The sequence below is a fragment of the Lynx canadensis genome, chromosome C1 (assembly GCF_007474595.2).
Source record: "Lynx canadensis isolate LIC74 chromosome C1, mLynCan4.pri.v2, whole genome shotgun sequence".
Lineage (NCBI taxonomy): Eukaryota > Metazoa > Chordata > Mammalia > Carnivora > Felidae > Lynx > Lynx canadensis.
Genome location: NC_044310.1, coordinates 64,553,140 through 64,577,422, shown reverse-complemented (window position 1 = coordinate 64,577,422; position 24,283 = coordinate 64,553,140). Strand labels below are relative to the sequence as shown.

Sequence of the window (24,283 nt, the reverse complement as noted above, 5' to 3'; positions counted from 1 at the left end):
CTCTAGTTATTTTTATATTCCTTCCTACTTTTTCAGTATCCTAAAACTGCCCGTTTCCATTTCCCTCTCTTTTACTGACTCCCTGTCCTCTTGCATACCACCCTCCTACTCTCGTCACTCTCTGAAGTTGACCTTTTATAGTTCAACAGTGATTGCATAATTGTCATATCATTTAATGATCTTCCCCTAGTCTTTACTACTTTTGACCCTTTAGTAGCATTTAACACCACTGATAAACATCCTGAAATTCACTCTTCCCGTGGCCTCCAGGACACAAAGTTTGCCCACATTCTCTTCCTTCCTCTGCCAGGCTGAAGCTCACAGAAAGTAGAAAGTGCTTTATTTTTATTGGTATCTCCACAGAGCTTTGCATAGTATCACAGGCAATTGTGAAAGAGGGCCAATGACTAGGAGCCTTATGGTCCCATAAAAGTGACAACTCTATTTCCTTTCATGTAAAAGGAACACTGGACCAAAGGACTCAACTTCCAGGTTTATATCTCATACCTTTACCTAGTCAGATGACTTTGACCAAGTCACTTACCCTCTTGGACTTCAACCTCGTTAATTACAAATTAGGGAACAGCACTTTTATATTGTGATACTATTTTAACATCTTTGAAGATGGGTAGTCCTCACAGTTATAGCTTGTGAAAGTATCAAACATCTTTTGCAAATCAAACTATTCTATTTTTATACAGTCATCAGAATTGTTAAAAAAAATCTATTAGATTTCTATCCCTTGAAGTATTTCTTTCTCCCTAAGTGAAAATGTGCTCTGACGTTGGGTTTAGGTTTTGTGACTGAGTGATTCCTTTCACAGAAAAGCCAGCATTCCATCAGATCATGAACTGACTGTGCCCTAGGAATGATCTCCAAACACTGTCGGCCTATGAGTCACTTTCAATATTCTGTATTCGGGATGAGCTGTATCACCATGCTGAGTTTCACCAGGCTGTTGCTGAGAACAGACTCTGTCTGACTAAAAGCAATTAAGAAAAATAGATCCTTATCCTCTAAGACAACATCTCTATTAGTTCTGAAATGCACTGCTGCTTCAGGTTATTTGGTGAATAGGATAAGATATGCCAGTGATAGGGTCAACTGCAGGTTATATGGAAGAACTTTACATGTGACTGTGAACTTCTTGATGGCAGGCACTGTGCCTTATGTATCAGTGTGTGGTGTATAGGGGTAGTTGTTAGATTGGTGAATGAATGAATAAATTGATGGTAAACAATCTGAGAGTTTCAAGGAGAAGGAGGTAGCCCTGTACATGACATTAGGAGTTAGGAGACTTTGGTTCTAGGCCATTCCTGCATTGAACTAGCTGAGTGATCCTGGGAGATCTTGGGAGATTTTGCCTCTTTGAATGCTAGCTTCCTTGTCTTTGAATTGAAGAGTCTGGATTAAATTAATGTTTTTTTTTCTTTCTCTATGTGTGTTTTAATACTCTTCCTTAATATCCAAACTTCCTGTCCAAGGTGCTCCTCCCTGAGGAAGGATAATTTGTCCCCACTGTTTTGAACTTAAGAGTTCCCAAGTGTTTTGGCCAATGAAATGTGGGGAGAGGTGGATGTGCATCATATTTAGACAGAGATTTTTATAGCCAGTACATGGTTTTCTATGTTTTTTTGTCCCTTTTTGATGAAACTATCAATGTTTCAGATAGTAGGGGTTACCAGAGTGAAGCCTAGTCAACTGCTGATGAACATGTAGCATTGGTCCAGAACAAGAACAAGAAGAGGAAGAGGAGAAAGAAGAAACATCTTTGTTGTTCTATACTACAGAGATTTTTAGTTGGGCTTAACAGCATAACCTCGCTTCTTCTGACTGATGCTTTCCCAAACTTGACTGTGTAGCAGAATCACCGGGTATTGAAAACATTCCTGTATCAGTAGGTCTGTGAACCACTGGGGTTGAAGCCTGGGAAGTTATAGTTTTAGAAAGTTCCCCAGGGAAAGCATAAAGATATCTGCAACTTACTTTGAAATGTGTAAGAAAAAAAAAGACATTGATGGCTGGGCAAAGGGATGGATAGAAGGACAGATATGTGATAGAACAAGTTACAGTAAAATGTTACTGGCAGAAATTAGGTGGTGGTTGTACAAGTGTTCACTGTAACATTCTTTCAGCTTTGTTGAATGTTTGAAATATTTTCATAATAAAACAAGATGATATTTAAAAAATTCCCCAGGTGATTCTGATGATTAACCCAATCTGGAATTTCTAGACTAGATAGTCTTGAAGGAAATTTGCTGTGAACTCCCCAGTGGTCGCTGCATTGAGTCTTGGTTGATCTTTCCTTTAATATTTACAGTGAAATAATGCTGACATAATGGTTCTATTGTGAATGAAGGCTTGTTACAATCACTAATAAAAATCACTAATAAAAATCCTTGTCAATAGCAGGGCCAACCTCTCTCTTGCAGATGAGGGGAACTTTTGTTTTCTCAGCATCAAGACCGAGAGAACAGAAGGGGGACTGTGGCCTATTTTGTACCAATGAAATGGTTCAGAGACAGACATGTTTGAGAAGTCACTGCAGACTATTCAGATAAAGGTGTCTGGTTCACAGTGCTTTTGGCTTGATATTTGATCTAGTGGGTATCTGTTCCTTTTTTTTTGATAGTTTTGTTTATTTTTTATAATTTTTTTAATATATGAAATTTATTGTCAAATTGGTTTCCATACAACACCCAGTGCTCATCCCAAAAGATGCCCTTTTCAATACCCATCACTTACCCTCCCCCGTCAACCCTCCCACCCCCATCAACCCTCAGTTTGTTCTCAGTTTTTTTTTTAAATTTTTTTTTAACGTTTATTTATTTTTGAGACAGAGAGAGACAGAGCATGAACAGGGGAGGGGCAAAGAGAGAGAGGGAGACACAGAATCAGAAGCAGGCTCCAGGCTCCGAGCCATCAGCCCAGAGCCCGACGCGGGGCTCGAACTCACAGACCGTGAGATCGTGACCTGAGCTGAAGTCGGATGCCCAACCGACCGAGCCACCCAGGTGCCCCATGTTCTCAGTTTTTAAGAGTCTCTTATGCTTTGGCTCTCTCTAGTGGGTATCTGTTCTATTAGTATTCTTTTTTAATGTTTAGGAATCACTACCTTGGTGCATGCTATTTCCTCTCACCCAAAACTTGAACCTTCCTTGTCTTGTCTCTTTGGAAGAGCTAGAGTCATTTAATCCTTATAATAGCTATTTGAAGTAAATGTTATTTATAACCTTATTGTACAGGTTAAAAATATTTGCCCAAGGGCCCCCTGTGCCTTGGTAACTGCTAAGCTCTACAGTCTCATATGTAAGGCCACTCTGGAAATCAGATAGACTTTGCTGTTCAGAAATACACCACACAGTGTTTAGTTAACCAGAAGCTAGGCTTCCATAATGGCCCCATAGGGTTGCCAGTTGACGTCCAGTTAATTATTGCATCAAACATGCTCACACTAAACCCCATCACTGTTTATCTAAAATTCAAATTTAACTAGTTGTTTTGTATTTTAATTTGTTAAAACTAGGAACCCTATCAGCCCCACCACTTATTAACCTGGAGACTTTACAGACATGATTTCATCTCTCTTGTGACAAGCTGAAAAGTCAATCATTCTGCCATTCACAGAATCTACCATAGGCACAGAAAGACATGTGAAATGTCTAGTTAACACAAGACTCTGGAATTGGATGCTATGACTCTCATTCTTCCATAGAATTGGATGCCATGCATCTAGCTCTTACACAGAGACAAGACAAGGAAGGTTCAGGTCTTGGGTGAGAGGAAATGGCATGCACCAAGGTGATTCCCGTAAACGTTTTCACCACACAATGCTGTGAACTCCTATAGCTCTTAGTACAAACCAATTTCCATCCTAAATTCATATCCAACCTAATCCCATCTATCCCAACCACATCCCCATGCTTACACCAACTCCATTCCATCCCACCCCCATCTCCATCCCAGCCCCATATCCATTCTAACTCCATCTCCAAACAAAGACAGAGACAGGATTTCCAACCTGCTCATGAGAAAATACTACCAAAAAACTGGTCCTTTTCTTCTTCACCCAGAGGTCTCTAGGGCCTGTTGCAGACCTGACTCACCAAGCTTATAAACTAGAGCCTTCCAAAAGCTGTTTCAGTCAGGATTTTCGTATTTAGGCCTCTAAATTCTGAGAATTCATTGTTCTAGAGTACTCTGCCTCTTCCAAATTCATCTTAAACTTATCAAGCCACCGTTTTTCCTCTTTTGCAGTCCACCTCACGCTGGCATCTTAGGCATGCATTAAGCCAATATAGTAGGTAATTTACAAACTCAGCCTCTCCTTTCTACATTTCCTTCTTTCTCTTTCCTTCTTTTAAAGAAAATGATTTTTCTCTGTCAAAGAAATATATGCTCCTTACTGAAGATTTAAATAATTCGGAAAAGCAAAAAGAAGAAAAGTCTCCCATAATCCTACTTCCCAAAGGTAACTGCCAGAAATACATTTTGTTTTATTTTTTTGCAGCTTTTTTTCTACTTGTGGTTTTCTGGTTCATTTTTCACTGGGAATCTGTCTCCGCTGACATTTCTCCTCTTTGGGCTTCTGTATTCTCATCTGAAAACAAGCTTGTTGGACTAGGTAAATTCCAAGGTCATTTCCAGCACTACCACTCCATGTTTTTGTCTTTGTCAGAGAATTCAGAGAATATTTGTACTTGCAGTCTATTTATGTACTATAAAAGGAAGTGAGGATATTTAAGACCGGTAGGGACGTTTGTGGTGGATGTTAGTTGGATTACATCTGGGGTTTTGTGTTCAATTTTGGACCAAATCACGGAAATTGGAAGTCTTATATGCTGTGATGGGAATATAAAATTGGTATAATCTTTCTGAAGGGCAATCTGGTAATATAAGTCAAAAGTCTTAAACTTTTTTATGTCAGTGGATTTATTGTAAGGGGAAAAATCACTGTTTAGTTACATAGATATTCATTACAGAATTTTTAATGAAAGCAAAAAACTGGGGGAAAATGCATGACAATAGGAATAAGCTGAATAAATTATAGTGATTCAAAGGAATAGTGTACGTGGTCATTAAAATGATGTATTGAAAGAAGACAGATACAAATACATACAGAATGATTCCATTTATATAAAACTCAAAAATATCTATGGTATTCCTTGCAGGGGGAAGTGAATAGAAGGGGGGCAAGGAGCATTCCGGGATGTTGGTAATGTTCGATTTCTTGATCTGCATGTGGATAAGATGAATGTGTCCACTCAGGGAAAATTTATCAAGCTAAACACTCATGATTTGAGTGCTTTCCTGTTTTTCTGTTTCAGTTCAATTGCAAGAAAACTTTAAGATACAACATTGTATATTCAGCTCTACAATCTTGGAAAGGCCCTTAAGATATTTTGTTAAGTATAAAAAGTAGGATTTAGAGTTGCATGATCTAATTTTGATGAAAAATATATATTTTAAAAATACATACATAGAAAAACATTAAGAGGGATATAAATCAAAATCTTAATAATACTCATTGTTAAGCTTTGGGATTTTGGGTGATTTGTCATTGCTAATACATGTTTTCTAGAATAAAGACATATTATTTTTTATAAATAAATATAAAGTCCTTAAATTATTATTTTTTTTAAATTTTTTTTCAACGTTTTTAATTTATTTTTGGGACAGAGAGAGACAGAGCATCAACGGGGGAGGGGCAGAGAGAGAGGGAGACACAGAATCGGAAACAGGCTCCAGGCTCCGAGCCATCAGCCCAGAGCCTGACGCGGGGCTCGAACTCACGGACCGCGAGATCGTGACCTGGCTGATGTCGGACGCTTAACCGACTGCGCCACCCAGGCGCCCCTAAAGTCCTTAAATTAAAAAAAAAATTCTAGTAATCTGTTCTGGGAGAGATTTTGGCTGCATGTATCCTAACAGAAGAGAGGGAGTGGGAAATGATGAAAGTAGAGCAAGTTCATCAAGGGCAGTTTTTCCCTTCTGGTGCTTCCTGTCTGTTCACCAGCCCTGGACTCATCCTTGGTCAATAGCACATTATTTCTCAGCATCCAGGGCTTCCATGGTTTGGTCCATCTTCTTCCTGTTCCTGGGCCATGAAGGGCATATTCCTACTACTGTAATTTGTTCCCTACTCAAAATCTCCCTTTTTGGGATCCCTCTCTCTTCAGCCTTCTCTCAAGCCTAGGGGATCCCATCCATTCTCTGAGGCTCTCCTTGGCTCTCAGCTTCCCCAGGAAGGGGCTCCCATCCATTCAGCCATTGTGCTTTCTTTGTCTTCTAATCCCTGCTAATACTGACTAAATAGTTCCTTTGTCAGTTAACTGTACACTGTCTTGTATTAGTTCTAAAGTTTTTATAAGCATCAATTCTTGCTTCATCAAATAGATTATAATCCCCTTGAGGGATGGGAACATTAAAAATTAAAAAAAAATCCTCCTTTTCTTGCTTTCCTTTTCTTGCATCTTCAATGACAGTTTAACAAATCAACTCTAGTCTATATTCCCTTCTTTGAATGATGGTAAAACTCATAATCAGTACCATCAAGGTCAATGATTTTCTAGCTATTTGTTTCGTATTTTGTTTCCTGGCATCTATGCCAGTTACCTGGTGGTGGACTGGAACTTGATTCTGATATGGAAGCTACATGCTACCTTACTCAGCAAAATTTACCAAAGGCATGCATTTTTTAATTTTGTTTTTGTGGGAAAGGGCCAGGAAGACATTATAAAGACTCCATATTGATTTTTCAGGACCCATCCAGAGGAAGAGTCTTTTAGTTATGGTTGGTTCTTAAAAATGGCCAAGCCCTGTCATTTTACTTGAAACCTCTGTTGTTATCATTATGACTCTGAGATGGGTATTGGTAGAAGACAAGTTAACACATTTACTTCTCTGACAATGAAGTCTTTATATCTTCCATTCCATTTCAATCCATTCATTCATTTTTTCTAAAGATATGTATCAAATGCCTACTAAGTGCTAGGTATCCTGATAGGTGCTACAGAAAGAAGAAAAAAAGAAAGAAAAAGAAAAGAAAGGGCATGGTCTCTGTCTTCTAGGAAATTTAGTAAAAACTATTCTCCAATCAATGGCCATCACTGCCTTCAAGAAAGTGGTCAGTGGAAGGGGTCTCCAGGAGTAGACTCTAGGAGACTTTTGGCTGGACTCAGCCAGGTTTCTCACTTCTTAATATTCTCTTACTCTCTCAACAACAAATGTTGGAATGAGAGGCTGTCTCAGAGCTTGCCTCAATGGGTCCACCCAGACCAAGTTGAGGGTTTCCAAGAAAAATAAGACTGTGTTCTACTTGGGACTCTGTCCATGCCAGCTTTCCATGCTTTTACTATAAGAGTTAGTCCATTCAGGGAAATATGCAATTGGACCAAATAAGTTCCTTCCACTTTAAACTGAGGTCACTTGGCTGGCATGGATGGGCAGGTGTGTGGCATTGACATGGTGATCCATTTTCTGGTAGAAGGCATTCCTCAAAGCAAAGTAGAACCATGAGGAACACTGCCTTCAGAGGCAGTGCTGCAGACAATATGAAAAAAAAAATCAACTGGGTCACAGGACTATGTCCTGTTAACACAAAACAGCTCCACTCAGTTATAAGAGGAGAGAGTCTTTCATTGCCATGACCACCTAATGGTTGGTTTAAATATGTTTCATTTACAACTATAAAGATGCTCTGAGACTCTTGGTTCTCGAGTCTAGAGAAAAATGAGAGGGAAATACTTTGGGAATGTTACATTTGAAAAAGCCAAAACAGTTACTGCCCCTTTAATCACTGGCTTGTTATTCTGCTTTATGCCTCAAGGCTAAATACAGCATCCTACAGTAAAATCTGTGTTGTGTTGTAACCAACTGCAAGAAGGTGTCTACAAGAGGAAATGGCAGTCAAAAGGCAGGTGTAAGCCCAAGGCCTAAGAGATACTTTCCCACTTCAACTTGTCTTGATCCCAGCCAACCACAGTTGCTCCAGGTAAAACACTGTATAACAGGTCAATCCCTTAAGGGAATGTATAATTTTAACAAGTGACACCAGAAACAGATAGATGAACACCCAACCTTTTAACCTGTCACGCATCCCCATCCTGGAGGTATCCTTTCCTCATTCCAAGGCACTTCTGATCCTATCCTAGCTGTCCCCCCTCCTTTCTCAGGATTCTCTCTTTTTTATTGGCTGTCTCTCCTCACTAACCATATAATAGTTGTAGTAATAGCTAATGATTGTTGAATATATACTAGGAGTGCTGTGACATGTGTTAACTCATTTCATCCTCACATCAACACTATGACCTAGATAAAATCATTACTTCCACATGACAGGTGAGAAAACTGAGGAAGAGTGGGTGTAAGAGTGTTGCCCAAGGTCAGAGTGGAGCTGGCATGTGAACTCAAGTAGGTCACACACTTATCTAGATGGTTTACTGCCTCTCTCTCTATATACAAATATGTTTGACTCTCTCATACCCACTTTTGACCTTTCCCTTAGTTACTGCCCTAAGTCTTTGCTTTCTCTCAGAGTCAAATTTCTCACAAGTATAGTCTAAATGTATCCTCACTTCCTCACCTCCCATTTGCCCCTCAGCCAGCTGGCTTTACTCCTTTCTGTTCCACTGGAACTGCTCTCACCAAAGTCACCAGTAATTCTGCGGTTGCCAAACCTAACAGACAATTCTCATTGCTTTTTACTTAACTTTTCCGACATGGAAACTCTCTCCTCCCTTGCTTTCTGTGACACCATTTGCTCTTGATATTCTGCTTTCCTTGCTGTTCTCTCCTCCTTTGGCTCTGGCACAGGTGTTTCCCAGACTCCTGGTCTCAGCCTTCCTCCATGCTCACTGTCCCTAAGCTCCCTGGCTGATCCCTTGCACATGCGTGGTTTCACTGCCATTGATATCCTGGTGAATTCTACATCTGTGTCTACAGCCACAACTTGTTATTTTGGGTACTGGATTTCAAAACGCTCTTGTTTAATGACGTTAACTGATGGATGTCTCATTAGCATCTCAATCTTTTTTTTTTTTTTTTTTTTTTAGCATTTCTATCTTAAACTGTGTGAACACATTTCATCACTTTCTCAAAACCCATTTCTTCTCCACATTCCTTATATCCTTGAATGACACCTCCGTTCACCTGGTCATCTAAACTAGCCACTTCTTTAAAAAATTTTTTTTTAACACTTATTTTTTGATAGAGAGAGAGAGAGAGCACGCATGAGGGGCAGAGAGAGAAGATAGGGAGACACAGAATTCGCAGCAGGCTCCAGGCTCTGAGCTGTCAGCACAGAGCCTGATGCAGGGCTCAAACCCATGAGCCCTGAGATCATGGCCTGAGCCAAAGCTGGACACCTAACCAACTGAGCCACCCAGGAGCCCCTGAACTAGCCATTTCCGAGTCATGCTAGTTTTCTTCTTGTTCACCCGAACAAAATGGATCTTTACGTCCTGTTGATTCTATTTCCTAAGACCTTTTGGATCTGTTTCTTCTTTTCCACTTCAACTGATTCCTTGTTCCTCACCTGCATGACCATCCATCTGACCTCCTAGCTGGCCTCCCTGCTGCAGCCTAGGCTCCCTCTCACTGCTTCCAGAGTGTGTTTTCTGAAATCCAAATTTGGTGACATGTGACAGAATAAAAGCCTTGACAGCTCCCCATTGCTACAGGCTGAAGTTTATATTTGTTAGCCTTGTGTTCTCAGCCTTTCATGCCCTGGACCCTGAGTCTGTTTCCAGCTCTGCCTCTCACCGCTTCCTGCCCCCTCGCCTCTGAGGCTCTCTCTTGCACACTTGTTCCCTCACTTTGCCATGGACTCCAACTTTTTTTCCACTTACCACTTGGCCAATTCCTCTTCTTTCTCAGGACTCAGCTCTGATGTCCCCTTTTACCCCTGCATGCCCACTTTAGTCTTTCTTTCCATTACCTATGTTGCTGCCACTGCATGTATGTACCAAGCTGTGCTGTTTGCTCCCTCCCTACAACATGAGCTCCTTGAGATTAGGGAGCCTCATCTTTCATCTTTGTATGATGAGGCCCATCATTTTGCTGATATATAGCAGAAACTCAATAAAAATCAAATGAATTAATGAAAATTACCCAAAGGAGTATATAGCTAATGGGAAATTTTAATATAGCAGTGAGAGAATATTTTTATCATTAGGGAATTGTATATAGCCCCCTGGAAGTCTGTAGATCCCCTGGCCTAGGCTATTTTTTCCCTCTACCTCTAAACTAAGCCATTGTTTGAGATCAATATGTGGTCTAGGTACTCTATCCAACCCACAAAGAAAATCTCAAAAGCACTAGGTTCCTTCAGATGTACCCAGAATCACATTCTCAAACACTTGCTCATTGTTGCCCTTGGCTCTCTGAAATACTTTTGGTAATGCTCATAAAAAAGATACCCACGATATGCCTTCTTAGTAAAAGATGCAGTGTGTATTTCAAAATTGATGTGCTTTGGGTGGGTGGGGCAGTGTTCAGAATGGTTCACATACTTTTATGGCTTCAAATTGTTTCCTGTTTTGAAGTTATTATGGAATTGCAAATAATTGGCAGAAACATGCTGAGGCACACAGAGGACTATTTCACCAATATTCATTTGATGTCTTATTATTTTGTCTTTGCTTTCAGACATCAATAGCTAGATATACAGGAACAAAGGAAGATAGAAAATTGGGGCATTTATTCAAATAATTATGGCAAGCTTTTCCCCCACCCACAATACTCCCACCTTCTCTCCTTACTACATATCTGTATACACTTTTAAATCGTGGGCTTTGAAGTCTGAGAAACTGGGTGTGAGTCCCATTTTTTAACACTGTAACCTTGGGAAGTTCCTTAACCTTCTGAGTTGCTACTTCTTCATCTGTAAAATGGGGAAAAACACGAGTACTGGTGATTGGTGTGAGAAATAAATAAGATAATATGTAAAAAGGCAGCACAGTACCTAGAACATAGTAAGTGACCAGTATATGTTAGTTTTAATACTATTATTAGGTAATTAAAATAAATATTTTGGGGGTAGAAGATGAAGACTTTGACTTTTTCAGTTGCCTTCATACTTCACTTCCTTGGGGCTATGTCTCTGTTGCACATGCTTCCAATTAAGAGAACAGTTAGCAACATATCAACTCACTGGCTGCTCAAATTTGGGGTGAAAAGAAAACAAATATCATTTTGCCATTTTAAAAGAAATCCAGAGAGGCTAAGGGATTGGGCCAAGGGCACACAGAGGTTAGATATAAACACAAGGTTTTGGGTAGTCTCTCATTTCCAGTGCTGGGTCCTTCTAAAGTCTGTACTATTGGTCATGCTTAGTGGGTCTCAGAACAAGCAAAAGAAGCTTTCAGTGAGTCAGACCTGGAGATGTGCTTTTGAGTGAACAGGTTGAGTAACTCAGTCTTCACCAGGTGACTCTGTTGGTAAGTTAATGGTGCTTCCAAAAAGATTTCAAGAAATGGGTAGGGAGACAATGTATATGATGGTGTGAGGTCTCCAAACACTTTCCTTGGTAAAACTCATTTACTTGGGCACTTTTCCGTTTAGCAATAATTGGCCCGTCTGGATGACTGAATTGACTCAGCAACATTCCCTTCTTGAGGAAATCATTTAAAAAAAAACATGGAAAAATCCCTGTGCTTCTGCCATGTCATGCAGTATTCCAAGGACTGTTTAATGTCTTTTTGAATCCCATAGTTCTTTAAGCATAGTAAGCCTTTTGTAGAGGTTTGGTCTGGTTAAATGAAGAAAATGTTTTGTTCTAGTTCAACATTACTTAGAGCATTTTTGTAGTGAAAAGGTTTATGTAATTAAGTAGTGTGAGGAATAAGCTTAAGAATCCCCCAGGCTTACACCAATGGGTTAACAAGGTATAAAGAAGTACAAAGCCATAGGATGTCCATACTCGAGTTTGGGTAAACAAACTAGGGAGGTGCAAAGGCACCCAATACATAGGTATATGAAATAAGTAAGATTAGGTATTCCGGGTGGATGTGACCCCCAATTTAGTACTATAGCAGAAAGCTGCTTTCACAGGAGGGAAGGACCAAGTTAGGTAAACAGGTAAATTGGGCTATAGACTCCTGTGCTGCAGATGAAGCAGCCCAAAGTGGAGATGATTAATAAAAGAAAAAGTGCCTTGTTATTTCCTACCTGTCTCATCCCCTAAGCTAGCTAAGATAAACAGGTTATTTGTCCTACCTGTCTCATCCCCTAGGCTAGCTAAGATAAACAGAGGTGGTGCCTCATGTCTGCTGTAAACAACCTTCTGCTCGACTGCCTGGCACCAATATTTTGTTTTGTATGAACCCAAACCCCTAACCCTGAATATCTTCAAGACTCCCTTTCCTTCATGTCCACAAGTTAATGTTCACAGATTCATTGTCTCTTTGTGCACGTCTATTGCCATGTTTTTAAGCCTTCTGATCCTAATAAAAAATGGGGCAAGGACCCTTATTTGGGCCTCTTATCTTTTCAAGGCATTAGCCATCTCTCGATTTTCCTCCTGCATCCCGCTCTTTTGCTGGCCAAAAGAGAACTTCAGACTTAGAGTCTATGACAAAGTAGGTTCATTGTTAGCACACAACGCCTACATTTCTTCAACATCAGAAAGATATCCCATTGGTTTGTAAATGCATTTGAGGCTCTCTTGGAAAGTGGCCCAATGTCTCTCTTCCTTTACTCTCTCATCCTGAATGGTCTGGACTTTGAAAATACAGGTTTTAGGCCAGGAGAGTGCCAAAAGTTCCCTTAATAACTGCATGCCCTCATGGGAGAAAGAGCTGTGGCAATCATGTGTTTGTGTCCAGAGCAGAGCTCTGATGTTTCAGTTAGGGCAGAGCACAGGCTTGGTGGTCAGATGGAGACATATTTCTTTATGTGAACCCAGCCTAGCTGATTAGCTACCTTTTTCATTTTAGAAACTCAGTAGTTTAGAAACTACTCAGTTTAGAAACTCAGTTTCAGTTAAGAAACTCAGTCAAATCTCATCTGAGTTTTCTTAATCTAATCTAATGATTTTTGATAACCATGATAGTCAATTTTCTGCTATAGACTGAATGTTGGTGTCCCCTCCAAATCTATGTTAAATCCTAGGGCCCAATGTGATGGTATTAAGAGGTGGGGCTTTGGAAGGTGATTATATTACAAGGGTGGAACCCTTATGAATAGGATTGGTGGCCTTTTAAAAGAGGCCCCAGAGAGGTCCCTCACCCCTTCTGCCATGTGAGGTTACAAGGAAAAGATAGCTGTCTATGAGTCAGGATGCAGGCCTTCATCAGACATCAAATCTGCCAGGGCCTTGGTCTTGGGCTTCCCAGCCTCCAGAAGTGTGAGAAATGAGTTTCTGTTGTTTATAAGCCACCCGACTATGGTATTTTGTCATAGTGACCTGATGGGACTAACTCAAGTTCAAAGTTCAATCTCCAATGTCAGGGCTATTCTCCCACCTGGAGGGTTTTCTTCACCTTTCCTCCAGTCCACTGCTGTTGATCCTGGAGGTCACCCTTTCCACCTCCATCCAGGCCTTGCTTTGGAGTCTCCTGTGGGTCCTCCTGATACATTCTCCTTTGCCCACCTCTGACTAGCACCCAGCCTTTCCTTTCAGGCATCCCTCGTACACTGGCTACCCAGAAACATTCAGAATTTTTCCAGGCCTACAGCAGCCCAGAGAAATGGGCTTTCAGTAGATGTACCCCTTTACCCCTGACCCCTTGCTCACATTTGTGAGGTTATTTGCTTTTGAAAGGACCAGTGAAAAACAAGGCACAAAAAACGATTTTCTCCTCTAAGATTTTCCAAATGCAAAGTCTAGGGTTTCATATACCTGCTTAACATAACCCCTTCCTAAATTAGTCCTAGGGTGGTGGTTCTCAAAGTGTGGCCCACAGATGTTGGGGGGTCCTCTATTTTCTTTTTTTAAAAATTTTAATTCAAGTATAGTGAACATACAGTGTTATATTAGTTTCAGTTGTACAATATAGTGATTCAAACACTTCCATACAACATCTGGTGCTCATCCCAAGTGCCCTCCTTAATCCCCATCACCTATTTCACCCTTCCTTCCCCCCATCTCCCCTCTGGTAACCATCAGTTTGTTCTCTATAGTTAGAGTCTGTTTCTTGGTTTCCCTCTCTCTCTCTCTCTCTCTCTCTCTCTCTCTCTCTCTTTTCATTTGCTCATTTGTTTTGCTTCTTAAATTCCACAGATGACTGAAATCATATGGTGTTTGTCTTTCTCTGACTTATTTTGCTTAGCGTAATACTCTCTAGCTCCAACCATGTTGTTGCAAATAGCAAGATTTCATTCTTTTTTATGTCTGAATAGTATTCCATGGTGTGTGCTAGTGTATATACACTACAACTTATTCTTTTTTATTTTTTATCAGAGAGAGAGAGAGAAGAGAGAGAGTTCGAGTGGGAGAGAGAAGCAAAGGAGAGAGAGAGAGAGAGAGAGAGAGAGAGAGAGAGAGAGAGAATCTTAAGCAGGCTCCACACTCAGCGTGGAGCCAGACATGGGGTTCAACCCATGACCCTGGGGATCATGACCTAAGCCAAAATCAAGAGCCAGAGGCTTAACCAACTGTGTCACTTAGGTGCCCCTACAGCACATCTTCTTTATTCATTCATCTATTGATGGACACTTGGGCTGCTTCCATAATTTGGCTATTGTAAGTAATGCTGCAATAAATATAGGGGTGCATGTATCTCTTTGAATTAGTGTTTTCGTATATTTTGGACAGTCCCTTATTTCCATTACAACATTTACAGGCTATTGCTTTTCACTAATGGTACAGAAGCAATTGTTACAAAACCACAGCATGCATCAAGACAGCTGCATTCAATTCTACTAGATCTATATTCATCACCATGAACTCACAGTAAAGTAAAAGGAAGAAAACGCCAGTGTTACCTAAAAATGTCCTTGATGAAGCAGTATAAAAGACTCATTTCATTTAATTTCAGCCCTTAAGTACATGTCATTTTAATATTTTGTGTGAAGTTTACACAAGGCACTTTAGCACACGTAGGTTAATGGTTTTCTTGAGGAAAAACATTATGACTGTTTGAGTTGCTTAACTAGTTGCTTTTTAAGCTAAAAACCATTTTTTATCTTCTGGAAGATGGGCTAGCAGATAAACTATGGGTTTTTACACTTGAGTATATGGCAGACATCTTCTTCTTCTTCTTCTTCTTCTTCTTCTTCTTCTTCTTTTTAATGTTTATTTATTTTTGAGAGAGACAGAGTACAAGTGGGCAAGGGAGAGAGAGAGAGGGAGACACAGAATCTGAAACAGGTTCCAGGCTCTGAGCTGTCAGCACAGAGCCCCATGCAGGGCTCGAACTCACAAATTGTGAAATCATGACCTGAGCCGAAGTCGGATGCCTACCCAACTGAGCCACCCAGGTGCCCTGGCAGACATTTTCTTGAAAAGAAATAAAATCAGCCTGTCACCTCAAGGACAGCAATTGGCAGCATTTGTTGCCAGTGATAAAACCCAAGCTTTCAAGCCCCAGATCCATCACTTACTAGTATACTATTTACCTTTCTAGCATCTTACCTGCAATGTCAGGATGGTGATAATCCATACCCCATACAGGGTACAATCATTAAATAAAATAACATTATTTGTACAGTGCCTAGTGTGTGTTAAGTGCTCAATGAATGCTGGCTTCTCTTACAGCTGCATCAAGTTAAAACAATCAGTTTTGCTTTTCAGTTTTAATTTAACCAAATATGTGCATCAATATGAAACATGTTTCATCTGGGGTGCAAGTATTTTCTAAAGATTAAATTAATTCAAAATTCTTTGATAACACGGCAACAATGAAATGACATCAGAGCTATAGTGAAATAATGGCAGGGCATTAAAATATTGAGTTTTAAGCAAAAATTCTCATTTCTACAGTTTTCCATAAGGACATAAAGAGGACTAGTTTGCACAAGGTTAAAAATACACAAAATAACACTGAATATCATAAAAGTACCTCCCAAAGCTTACTACTTGAAAAGCAGTTTGTCAGTACTAATGCTAAGGTACACAAAGCCATCTGTGTCCTCGACATCCTGAAAGCTAAAGCCACAGAATGATGTCTTGACCATTATGCCATTAGTATCACATCTCGCCTGTAAAATCAGATGATTTTCCAAATTGAAGCACTTCTACCAAGGCTTTGGATAGGAATTAATGGGAATTCAGGTTATGACACATTTTGGGCATAGGCAGGCTATGAAAAGCACAGAAGGGAAAAGGAGGCCGAGATAGATTGGATAATAGCAAGATAATGATCAAGAGATTAAAAAAAAATAAAAAGGGAGAGAGAGAGAGAAAGGAAAAAAATGTACCAAAAAGGTTGTGAAAACTGTAGGAGCCTGTTAGTGGGACATAATGAGGCTCTTTAAGGGATATTTTTATATTATCCAATGAATTTTCCGTTTTCAGCAATGAATGAGCCCCAGTCTTGTACATAATGTACACTGGCATGGTTTTTATGTCTTGTGTGTGAACTACCAAAGTCCATTGAACCTTTTTCAATCCTTCTGATCACTGGCCTGATCCTGTGAGATCCCTTATCTATCCTGTGGAAGATATTTCTTTATGAACAGCTACTGAGCTGTCTTCCTCATGAACAAAGGTAATATTCACACAACATTCAAAGGGCTAAGTAGATCCATCCTTGCCACTTTTCCTTTTGGTCCAGACAGTACACATTCCCTGAATATGTTTTCCACTCAGATGGCGGTCGGTGCTATTAACTGCCCTGACTGAAAACTATTTTGCAAATGAATATGAAATTGCTCAGAGGTGGGGGAAGTTGGTGTTGCTTGTTTTGGGTGAGAGGGTAGCAGCTACAATGGAGTCAGGGCGTCGATTAGGCTCATAATTAACCTGAAAACTGTCCTGCCAGCAACAGCTACAGCAGCAGCAGCAACCTGCCTGTCAGTTCCAGTCCAAGAATTCCAACTGCTATTTCAGTTGTTATGGAAACTGGCCACACTGGTTCTTAAAGAATTCATTATTCCAACAAATATTTGTTTTCCTAAATCATTACAGGGTATCTAAATGAGTGATGCAGACACACACGATGGAGGAGCACACAGGAAGAAGCTGGTGATTAGAGATGTCACAGGGCTACAAGTTAAACCTGACCTTGGGGCATGATTAACTGGGGGAGAAGACATTTCAAGTGACAGGACTGGCAAAAGCAAGGGACTGGCAAAAGGTGGGGTTGGAGCCACAGACTCACATGGGGTTGGAGTGGGAGATGGGAAGGCACATTGGGGCCAGTGGGGAGAAAGCTTTGAAGGTCAGTCTGAAGAATTTGGACCTCTCTATAGACAAAAAGGAACTAGGATACTTTAAAGCAGGGGAACAGTGCTTTAGGAATATTAATTTTTATCTGCAGACTAACAGCAAAGTTGTCAACCTGGTTTTTAGCTAATATTTCAATCCCACTTGTCTTGGTAGATGTCAAGACAATAATTTGAAAAGTGAAAAATTCAACCTCATTTTCTCATATAGGGAATACCACACTTATTTCACTGAAACCAATGGACTCTTGTTTATTAAGACTCATCAAAACTGCTATGGGTGTGTCTATGACATCCTGAGTATTTTTACGAGCTTCAAACTGACCTGCAATAATACAGCCCCCAAATACCACTCTGCCATCTGTCAAGGAAGTGTTTAGAACTAAAGACTTAATTTTCAAGCAGAGTCCTAAATGCCCTAGAAGAACAATCATTTTTCCTCATACCACAGTGGTTTTTGCACCTTCTACTGCCTAACCAGTAACCTGAAATCTTTAATAGAATAGTAACTGACCAATAAGATAAAATATGGCAGAGTTGGTTAATATAAGAAAAACCTTTATTCAGAGCAGCAGTTTTTAGACTGCAGTCTGTGGACGCTTGGGGGTTTCAAGCTTTGTATGATGCCAAAGATTTTATATTGTGCTATTTGATTTTCCGAAGGGCACAGGACTTAGGTAAGCCAAGGTCTTTAGTTATACCTAGACAGATAGAAGTGATATTTGAAAATATATTTCGAAATTTAATTGCGAGTGCTAAACCACTGGTAACTCTGAAATAATATTACTGCCAGAGAAAATAACAACAATCACAAAACATGCTGTACTATTTTTAGAAGCTGTTTTTGGATCACATTATTAAAGACACAGATTTCTATGTGATAATAAAGGCTCATTCTTTGGATACTGAACATCAGGGTTAAGAGTCTCTCCTCTTCCTAATTTGGCCCCTAAGATAAAAGCTGAATATAATTCATTGTGTATGGCCTTGATGGCGAGAAAAGTGATTAAAGTTTATGTGGAAAGGGGAATTTTCTTTGCTATTAGGAGGATGAGTTTCTCTTCAGTAAGGAGTAGAAATAATTTACTTTTACTTTTTGAAAAGAATGTAAAAAGTGTGGCAAGAGTTCATCCAGTTCCCATGGTTAAGGTCAACAAGAGGCAAGCAGGTCAGAAACAGAACTCAGGTTGGGCTCAAGAATTCTCACTGCTTGGGGCGCCTGGGTGGCGCAGTCGGTTAAGTGTCCGACTTCAGCCAGGTCACGATCTCACGGTCCGTGAGTTTGAGCCCCGCGTCGGGCTCTGGGCTGATGGCTCAGAGCCTGGAGCCTGTTTCCGATTCTGTGTCTCCCTCTCTCTCTGCCCCTCCCCCGTTCATGCTCTGTCTCTCTCTGTCCCAAAAATAAATAAACGTTGAAAAAAAAATTAAAAAAAAAAAAAAGAATTCTCACTGCTTAAGACACGCACTTCCTCCTCCTCTCACCTCTGTTAATCCCTTCGGTTGCGTTGCCCGCTCTCCTCCTTCAGTTCCCTGCTTAAATATCACTTCTGTAGGAAAGCCTTGCCTGATCACTCTGATCACCCACTTCTACCCCAGACACTCAATCCAGGCTGTTCTGTCTCCTTAAGTTTGTGATAATAAGTCGATTAGTTCTTCTTTTCACCTAAGATGGAAGCTCTGTGATCCCTCACTGCCCAGAATGGGTCTAGGCCTCAGTATGTATGGGATGGAGGACTGAATGAGGGAGAGAGTCCAGGGTAACAACCCACACAACTGTGTGGTGGAATGGGGCGAGCCCTGGGACAGGAAACTGCAGCCCTAGTCTCCTCTCTGCCACCAGTTGGTTGAATGACCTTAATCAAACCTCTTAAATCCTCTGGGACTCAGTTTCCTTATCTGACAATGAGGGAGACTTAGTGAGAGATTTCCAAGGAAACATCCCAACTTTAGGGTGCAAGATTCTAACTTTATATGATTATATTTCTTGGGTGCCGATAACCATTCTTTTTCCTACCCATTGAAGATGTGTGGGCCTTTTCATTATTTCTAAATATGAATAGAAAAAAATTTTTAAATGAAAAGGTAGGTGTATTAACTTTTCTAAAGACTTGAATACTTAGAGGGAAAAGTACTAACTTTTGGGAGGTGCTCTGACAATATTTGGTGCTATTCTGGGCAATTATAACTGTTGCTCAAATAGTCCCATTGATTTCCACGGGGAAAACTGAATAGCCGGTTCTCACACTCATTAGCTACGTGAGCTTGGACCAGTCCCTTTACCTTTCTGAGTCTCAGTGTCCTTGTCTGTGTAACAGATACGTAATAGAGATAGACCACCAACCTATAGGATTGTGGAAGGATTAAGTGAGATGAACTGGAACACAGTATGTGCTTAGAAAATGCTGGTGAATTTTATCCCACAATTAATTTACCAACGACGTTCACAATATGAGGCATAAAATAAATGAAATTTTCTTACCATTAGCTAAACGGAATGAAATATATTTGAATATGTGGTTGCTGATATATTTCGTTTAGTGAGCAGTGGCTCATTGTTCAAACAGAAAATGTATGTGCTAGATTTTAGCATATGACTTCTTCATACTCATGGGATTATAAGGTATTTTATTACTGAGGAACTAAAATCAGGAGTCTGACATTCCTTAGAGTCTTACTTTGTCTATTCTGTAAAGATACAAAGCCAAAAACAATATAAAACTGCATAAATGAAAGGAACAATCCAGAAGCCTTGAGGGTATTTCCTAACTGAAAAAGGGGCAGAATTCAAAGCAGAATAAGAAATGAACAGTTTTTTTCTCTACCAAGTTGTTTATTAGCAACTGCATTAGAAAACTTGAGAGCTGTTACTCACCAATCATGAAAATAATTTTACACTTTCTCAAATCTTCCATGAAACCTTTAAAGTAAGAATAATTTAAGTTACTGGCAAGTAAAACTGTTTTGAAACACTGGTTTTACTTATGTTGTATAAAAACCAAAATCTTGTAGCTTTATTTGATAAGAAGCCTTAAGTTCAGTAAATGTGTTAATAGGTCATAAATTATAGGCACCAATGACCATTTATTTCAACCTTATTCCCAGACCCTGGTAACATAATTTCATTTTAACACAAACTATCAATTTTTGGTGGCAAAACTGATAAGCCATTATTAAACAGCATGACTTACAAAGAAAGATAATTTTTAAAATTATTTTAAAATGTTCTTAAGTATCTCAGTTTTGTGTTATTTTACATTTTCTTAACATTTGCTGATCTCTTTTAATAAAGAGGGGTTAAAGCACAAATGGGGAGTCTGGAAGATAATATTTTAAATATAGTTCCTATAATACTATTTTCCATTTAAGGTAGTAATATAAAATTTCCTTCTAAAATAAATCTATTTAAATAATAATAGTGAGTCAATTTAGAGAAAAATATTAAGTCAATAATATCTAGCATAGGTCATATAGAGATGAAACAAAAATCCCAGAGATGGTGAGAGTGAGGATTGAATTTTGGGAACCACTACTTTATTTTTTCTCCAAGTTTTTATTTAAATTCCTGTTAGTTAACATACAGTTTAACATTAGTTTCAGGTGTAGAATTTAGTGATTCAACACTTAGATACAACACCTAGTGCTCATCACAATAAGTGTCCTCACTCATCTAGCCATCCCTCCACCTACTTCCCTCCATCAACCCTCAGTTTGTTCTCCATCATTAAGAGTCTGTTTCTTGGTTTGCCTCTCTTTCCCTACCCCATGCTTGTTTGTTAAATTCCACATATGAGTGAAATCATATGGTATTTGTCTTTCTCTTACTTATTTCACTTACTATAATACATTCTAGCTCCATCCATGTCATTGCAAATGGCAAGATTTGATTCTTTTTGATGACTGGGTAATATTCGTGTGTGTGTGTGTGTGTGTGTGTGTGTGTGTGTGTATCACATCTTCTCTATCCATTCATCAGTTGCTGAACATTTAGGCTCTTTCCATAATTTGGCTATTGTTGATAATGCAGCTATAAACATTGGGATGCAGGTATCCCTTCAAATCAGTATTTTTCTATCCTTTGGGTAAATACCTAGTAGTACAATTGCTGGATCATAGGGTAATTCTATTTTTAACTTTTTGAGGAACGACAATACTGTTTTCCAGAGTGGATGGACCAGTTTGCATTCACCCCAACAGTGTGGGACCGAGGAACCACCACTTTGAAACAGAGGGATAATTAGGAATTTTTGGCAAAGTGCAAAACCCTCCAGAGTTTGTGGAGCCCTAAAAGATTGTCAATTGTCATGTGGTGTAGTAGCTGGCCATGAAGGATGGGTAGACAATAGCTACACTTTTGATACTATTCTCAACTGACTAGACCTAGGCGAGTGACTTCCTCTCCCTTGTACTTCAGTTTCTCCATCTGTAGGGTAAAGGTGTCAGACCCAATGATCTCTAATGTCTCTTTCGGTTCAAATACCTATGATTCTGTGGTTCCCGTAAATAAATGGGCCACAGGAGGAAATGGTCCCCTTTGTCCCTTGGCCAAAATTATGATGTGATTATTGTTTCATGTTTCAGGTTTCTAAAGTAACCCAAAATTCGAAGAGGCCTTGGGTAAGAGTGAGGTTACTTGAAGAGATGACCACAGCCCCAAACTTGAATTGGGAATGGCTCTGTGAGCTCAGGGTCTCTGGCCTCAGAAAGTGCCAATGGTTATTGCTTGAGCCTGGAAGCAGGGGGTCCTCAAACTAAAAAAAAAATGTTTAGAGTGAGGACCTGAGGACAGGAGAAACAACAGAACTACCCACGAATGTTTTAGAGAAGAGAGAAGCGCAGAAACAAATTCACCCTGGCTTTAAGTCCACAGGGCTTTAGTTATGGAGATCAGGCTGCCTGCTGAGCTGTGCCAGGGCAGGGTCACAGAGTTTGGGGGCAGAAGTAGATTAGCTCAGGATGCTCTGCAGTTGACTGTGGGAGTCTGCACAGGCCAGTAAGGGAGGTATTGCTGTATTCTAGAGACCATCTTGAGCAAATGATGGTAAAAAGCTAAAGAAGTAGGCTCTAGAGGGGGTCAGAGGATGCCACCATGTTCAAGTCAATCCTTAGATTGGCTAATTTCTTTTAATTTTTTTAAACATTTATTAATTTTTGAGAGAAAGAGTACACAGTGTGAGTGGGGGAGGGGCAGAGAGAGGGAGAGAGAGAGGGAGACACAGAATCCGAAACAGGCTCTAGGCTCTGAGTTGTCAGCACGGAGCCTGACGCGGGGCTCAAACTCAAGAATGGTGAGATCATGACCTGGGTTGAGGATGGACGCTTAACTGACTGAGCCACCCAGTTGCCCCAGGACTGGCTAATTTCTGAGCAGCTTAGTTTAACACCCCCAGGGGTGGTGGTGGGTGTGTGGGAGCAGGCTGATTCCACAAAGAACTTTCAGAAGAGTTTCTTTGATGTGCTTAGACAAAGGCCAGACAGAGATTCTAAACCAATGAGGAGGGTGGGTGTGGAGTGTTATGAACTATGGCTAACAAGAACTAACATTTAAAGTCAAGTTTTTAGAGCACCATGCTGGACAAACAAAATAGATCTGAGACTGGATGCTTCCCTTAGTTGGGCAGATGTGACTGCAGATGGAGCAACTGAAGATAATTTTGAATATTTTATTATTCTTAATTTAACCCTTATGCTAAGGGAGCTACTTTTCAAACTGTAATATACACTGAAGAGACAGTAATATATTAGAATATAGGACATTGTGATTTTTCACTTCATGGAAAATAACACGTGAAGTTTTGAAGTAAAGATTCTAGAGTTCAAAGGTATTTGATGTTTTTGTTGGAACCCCAGGCCCCTGAGCTGTGAGTTTCAGACCCTTGGCTGTGGAAGTTCCTGGAGCTACCCCCACCTTGAGGGGAGACCCAGGATGGAGGGGCCAGACTGGGCGGAGCCAGCCCTAAATTCCCAGTCTAGGTGTAACTTAGGGCTCTTTTCCTGGTTTTGGAGGCAGCTGCTTTTGCTCTTGCTCTGGGTGTGAGTTGACTAAAATGATGGGCAGAATGTGGTTACCTTGAGAGATAGTACAAAGTTTTTATTTCCTATCTTGGTGATAAAACTGCAGTTTTTACACTTAAAATTAACAGATAGGAGCCTGACTTACACTTTATATTTTAGGTAGATGATAAGTACTTTTGAAAGCGAGATCACTCCTCTGTTATCCAACTTGCTTTTCAGTAAAATTGGGATGCTTTTTTTTATATACACAATGCTACCTTTTTGCTGGAATCCACTATTAGATGAGGAAAGGCCCAATTCTGAAGAGAAAATGGGACATGAAGAATTGGGTTTGGGAACAGGAGGGGAAGGAGACAGGGGAGCTAAAATCAGAGGAAAGATGTGAATTTGGGGTTTGGGGAACCATCTGGTTTTCACACTAAGGAATAAAATTTTTTGTTCTTTCTAATCAAAGAGATGCTGCAGTCTCTACAGAACAGTCCACAGTGACCGGAAAAATCCTATGTTATCTGGAGCTTTCTATTAAAGGCACATACATTGGTGCTTTTAACTCATGGACCAGATGGTCATCTCATGTTCTCTAGACTTCCAGCTTCCTTTTATGAAGCTAAGCAACAACTGTTTCTTTTTTTAAATTCCTGTCCAGTTAACGCACAAGGTTATATTGGTTTCAGGTGAACAATATAATGATTCAACAATTCTATACAAAGCTGAGCAACTTTTAATCTATTTGCTATCTAAGAAAGTGACTATGGTTGTTATTGGGTATGGTTGTACCTATGATGGAACATTCATGCAGTGTAGTCATTAGGAGTTAAGGTTATGGAGAGTTTGTAATGACTTGGGAACATGCTTATGTTATGATATACACAAAAAGAATGGAGATAATTATTTGTATATACACATGTATTCTCAACTATATAAAAACAGGTACATAGCCAACCCA

The 24,283-nt window shown here is 39.9% G+C and overlaps 1 protein-coding gene across 2 annotated transcripts in view; it reads right to left on the bottom strand.

Annotated features, from left to right (window-relative positions):
* Positions 1-24,283, bottom strand: part of AK5 (adenylate kinase 5) — a 258,793-nt gene that overhangs the window by 48,883 nt on the left and 185,627 nt on the right. For both annotated transcript variants that reach the window (XM_030324267.1, XM_030324268.1), the window contains exon 10: positions 20,198-20,242. In XM_030324267.1, coding sequence (XP_030180127.1) covers positions 20,198-20,242 — 45 coding nt within the window. The remainder of the gene's footprint in view (positions 1-20,197; positions 20,243-24,283) is intronic.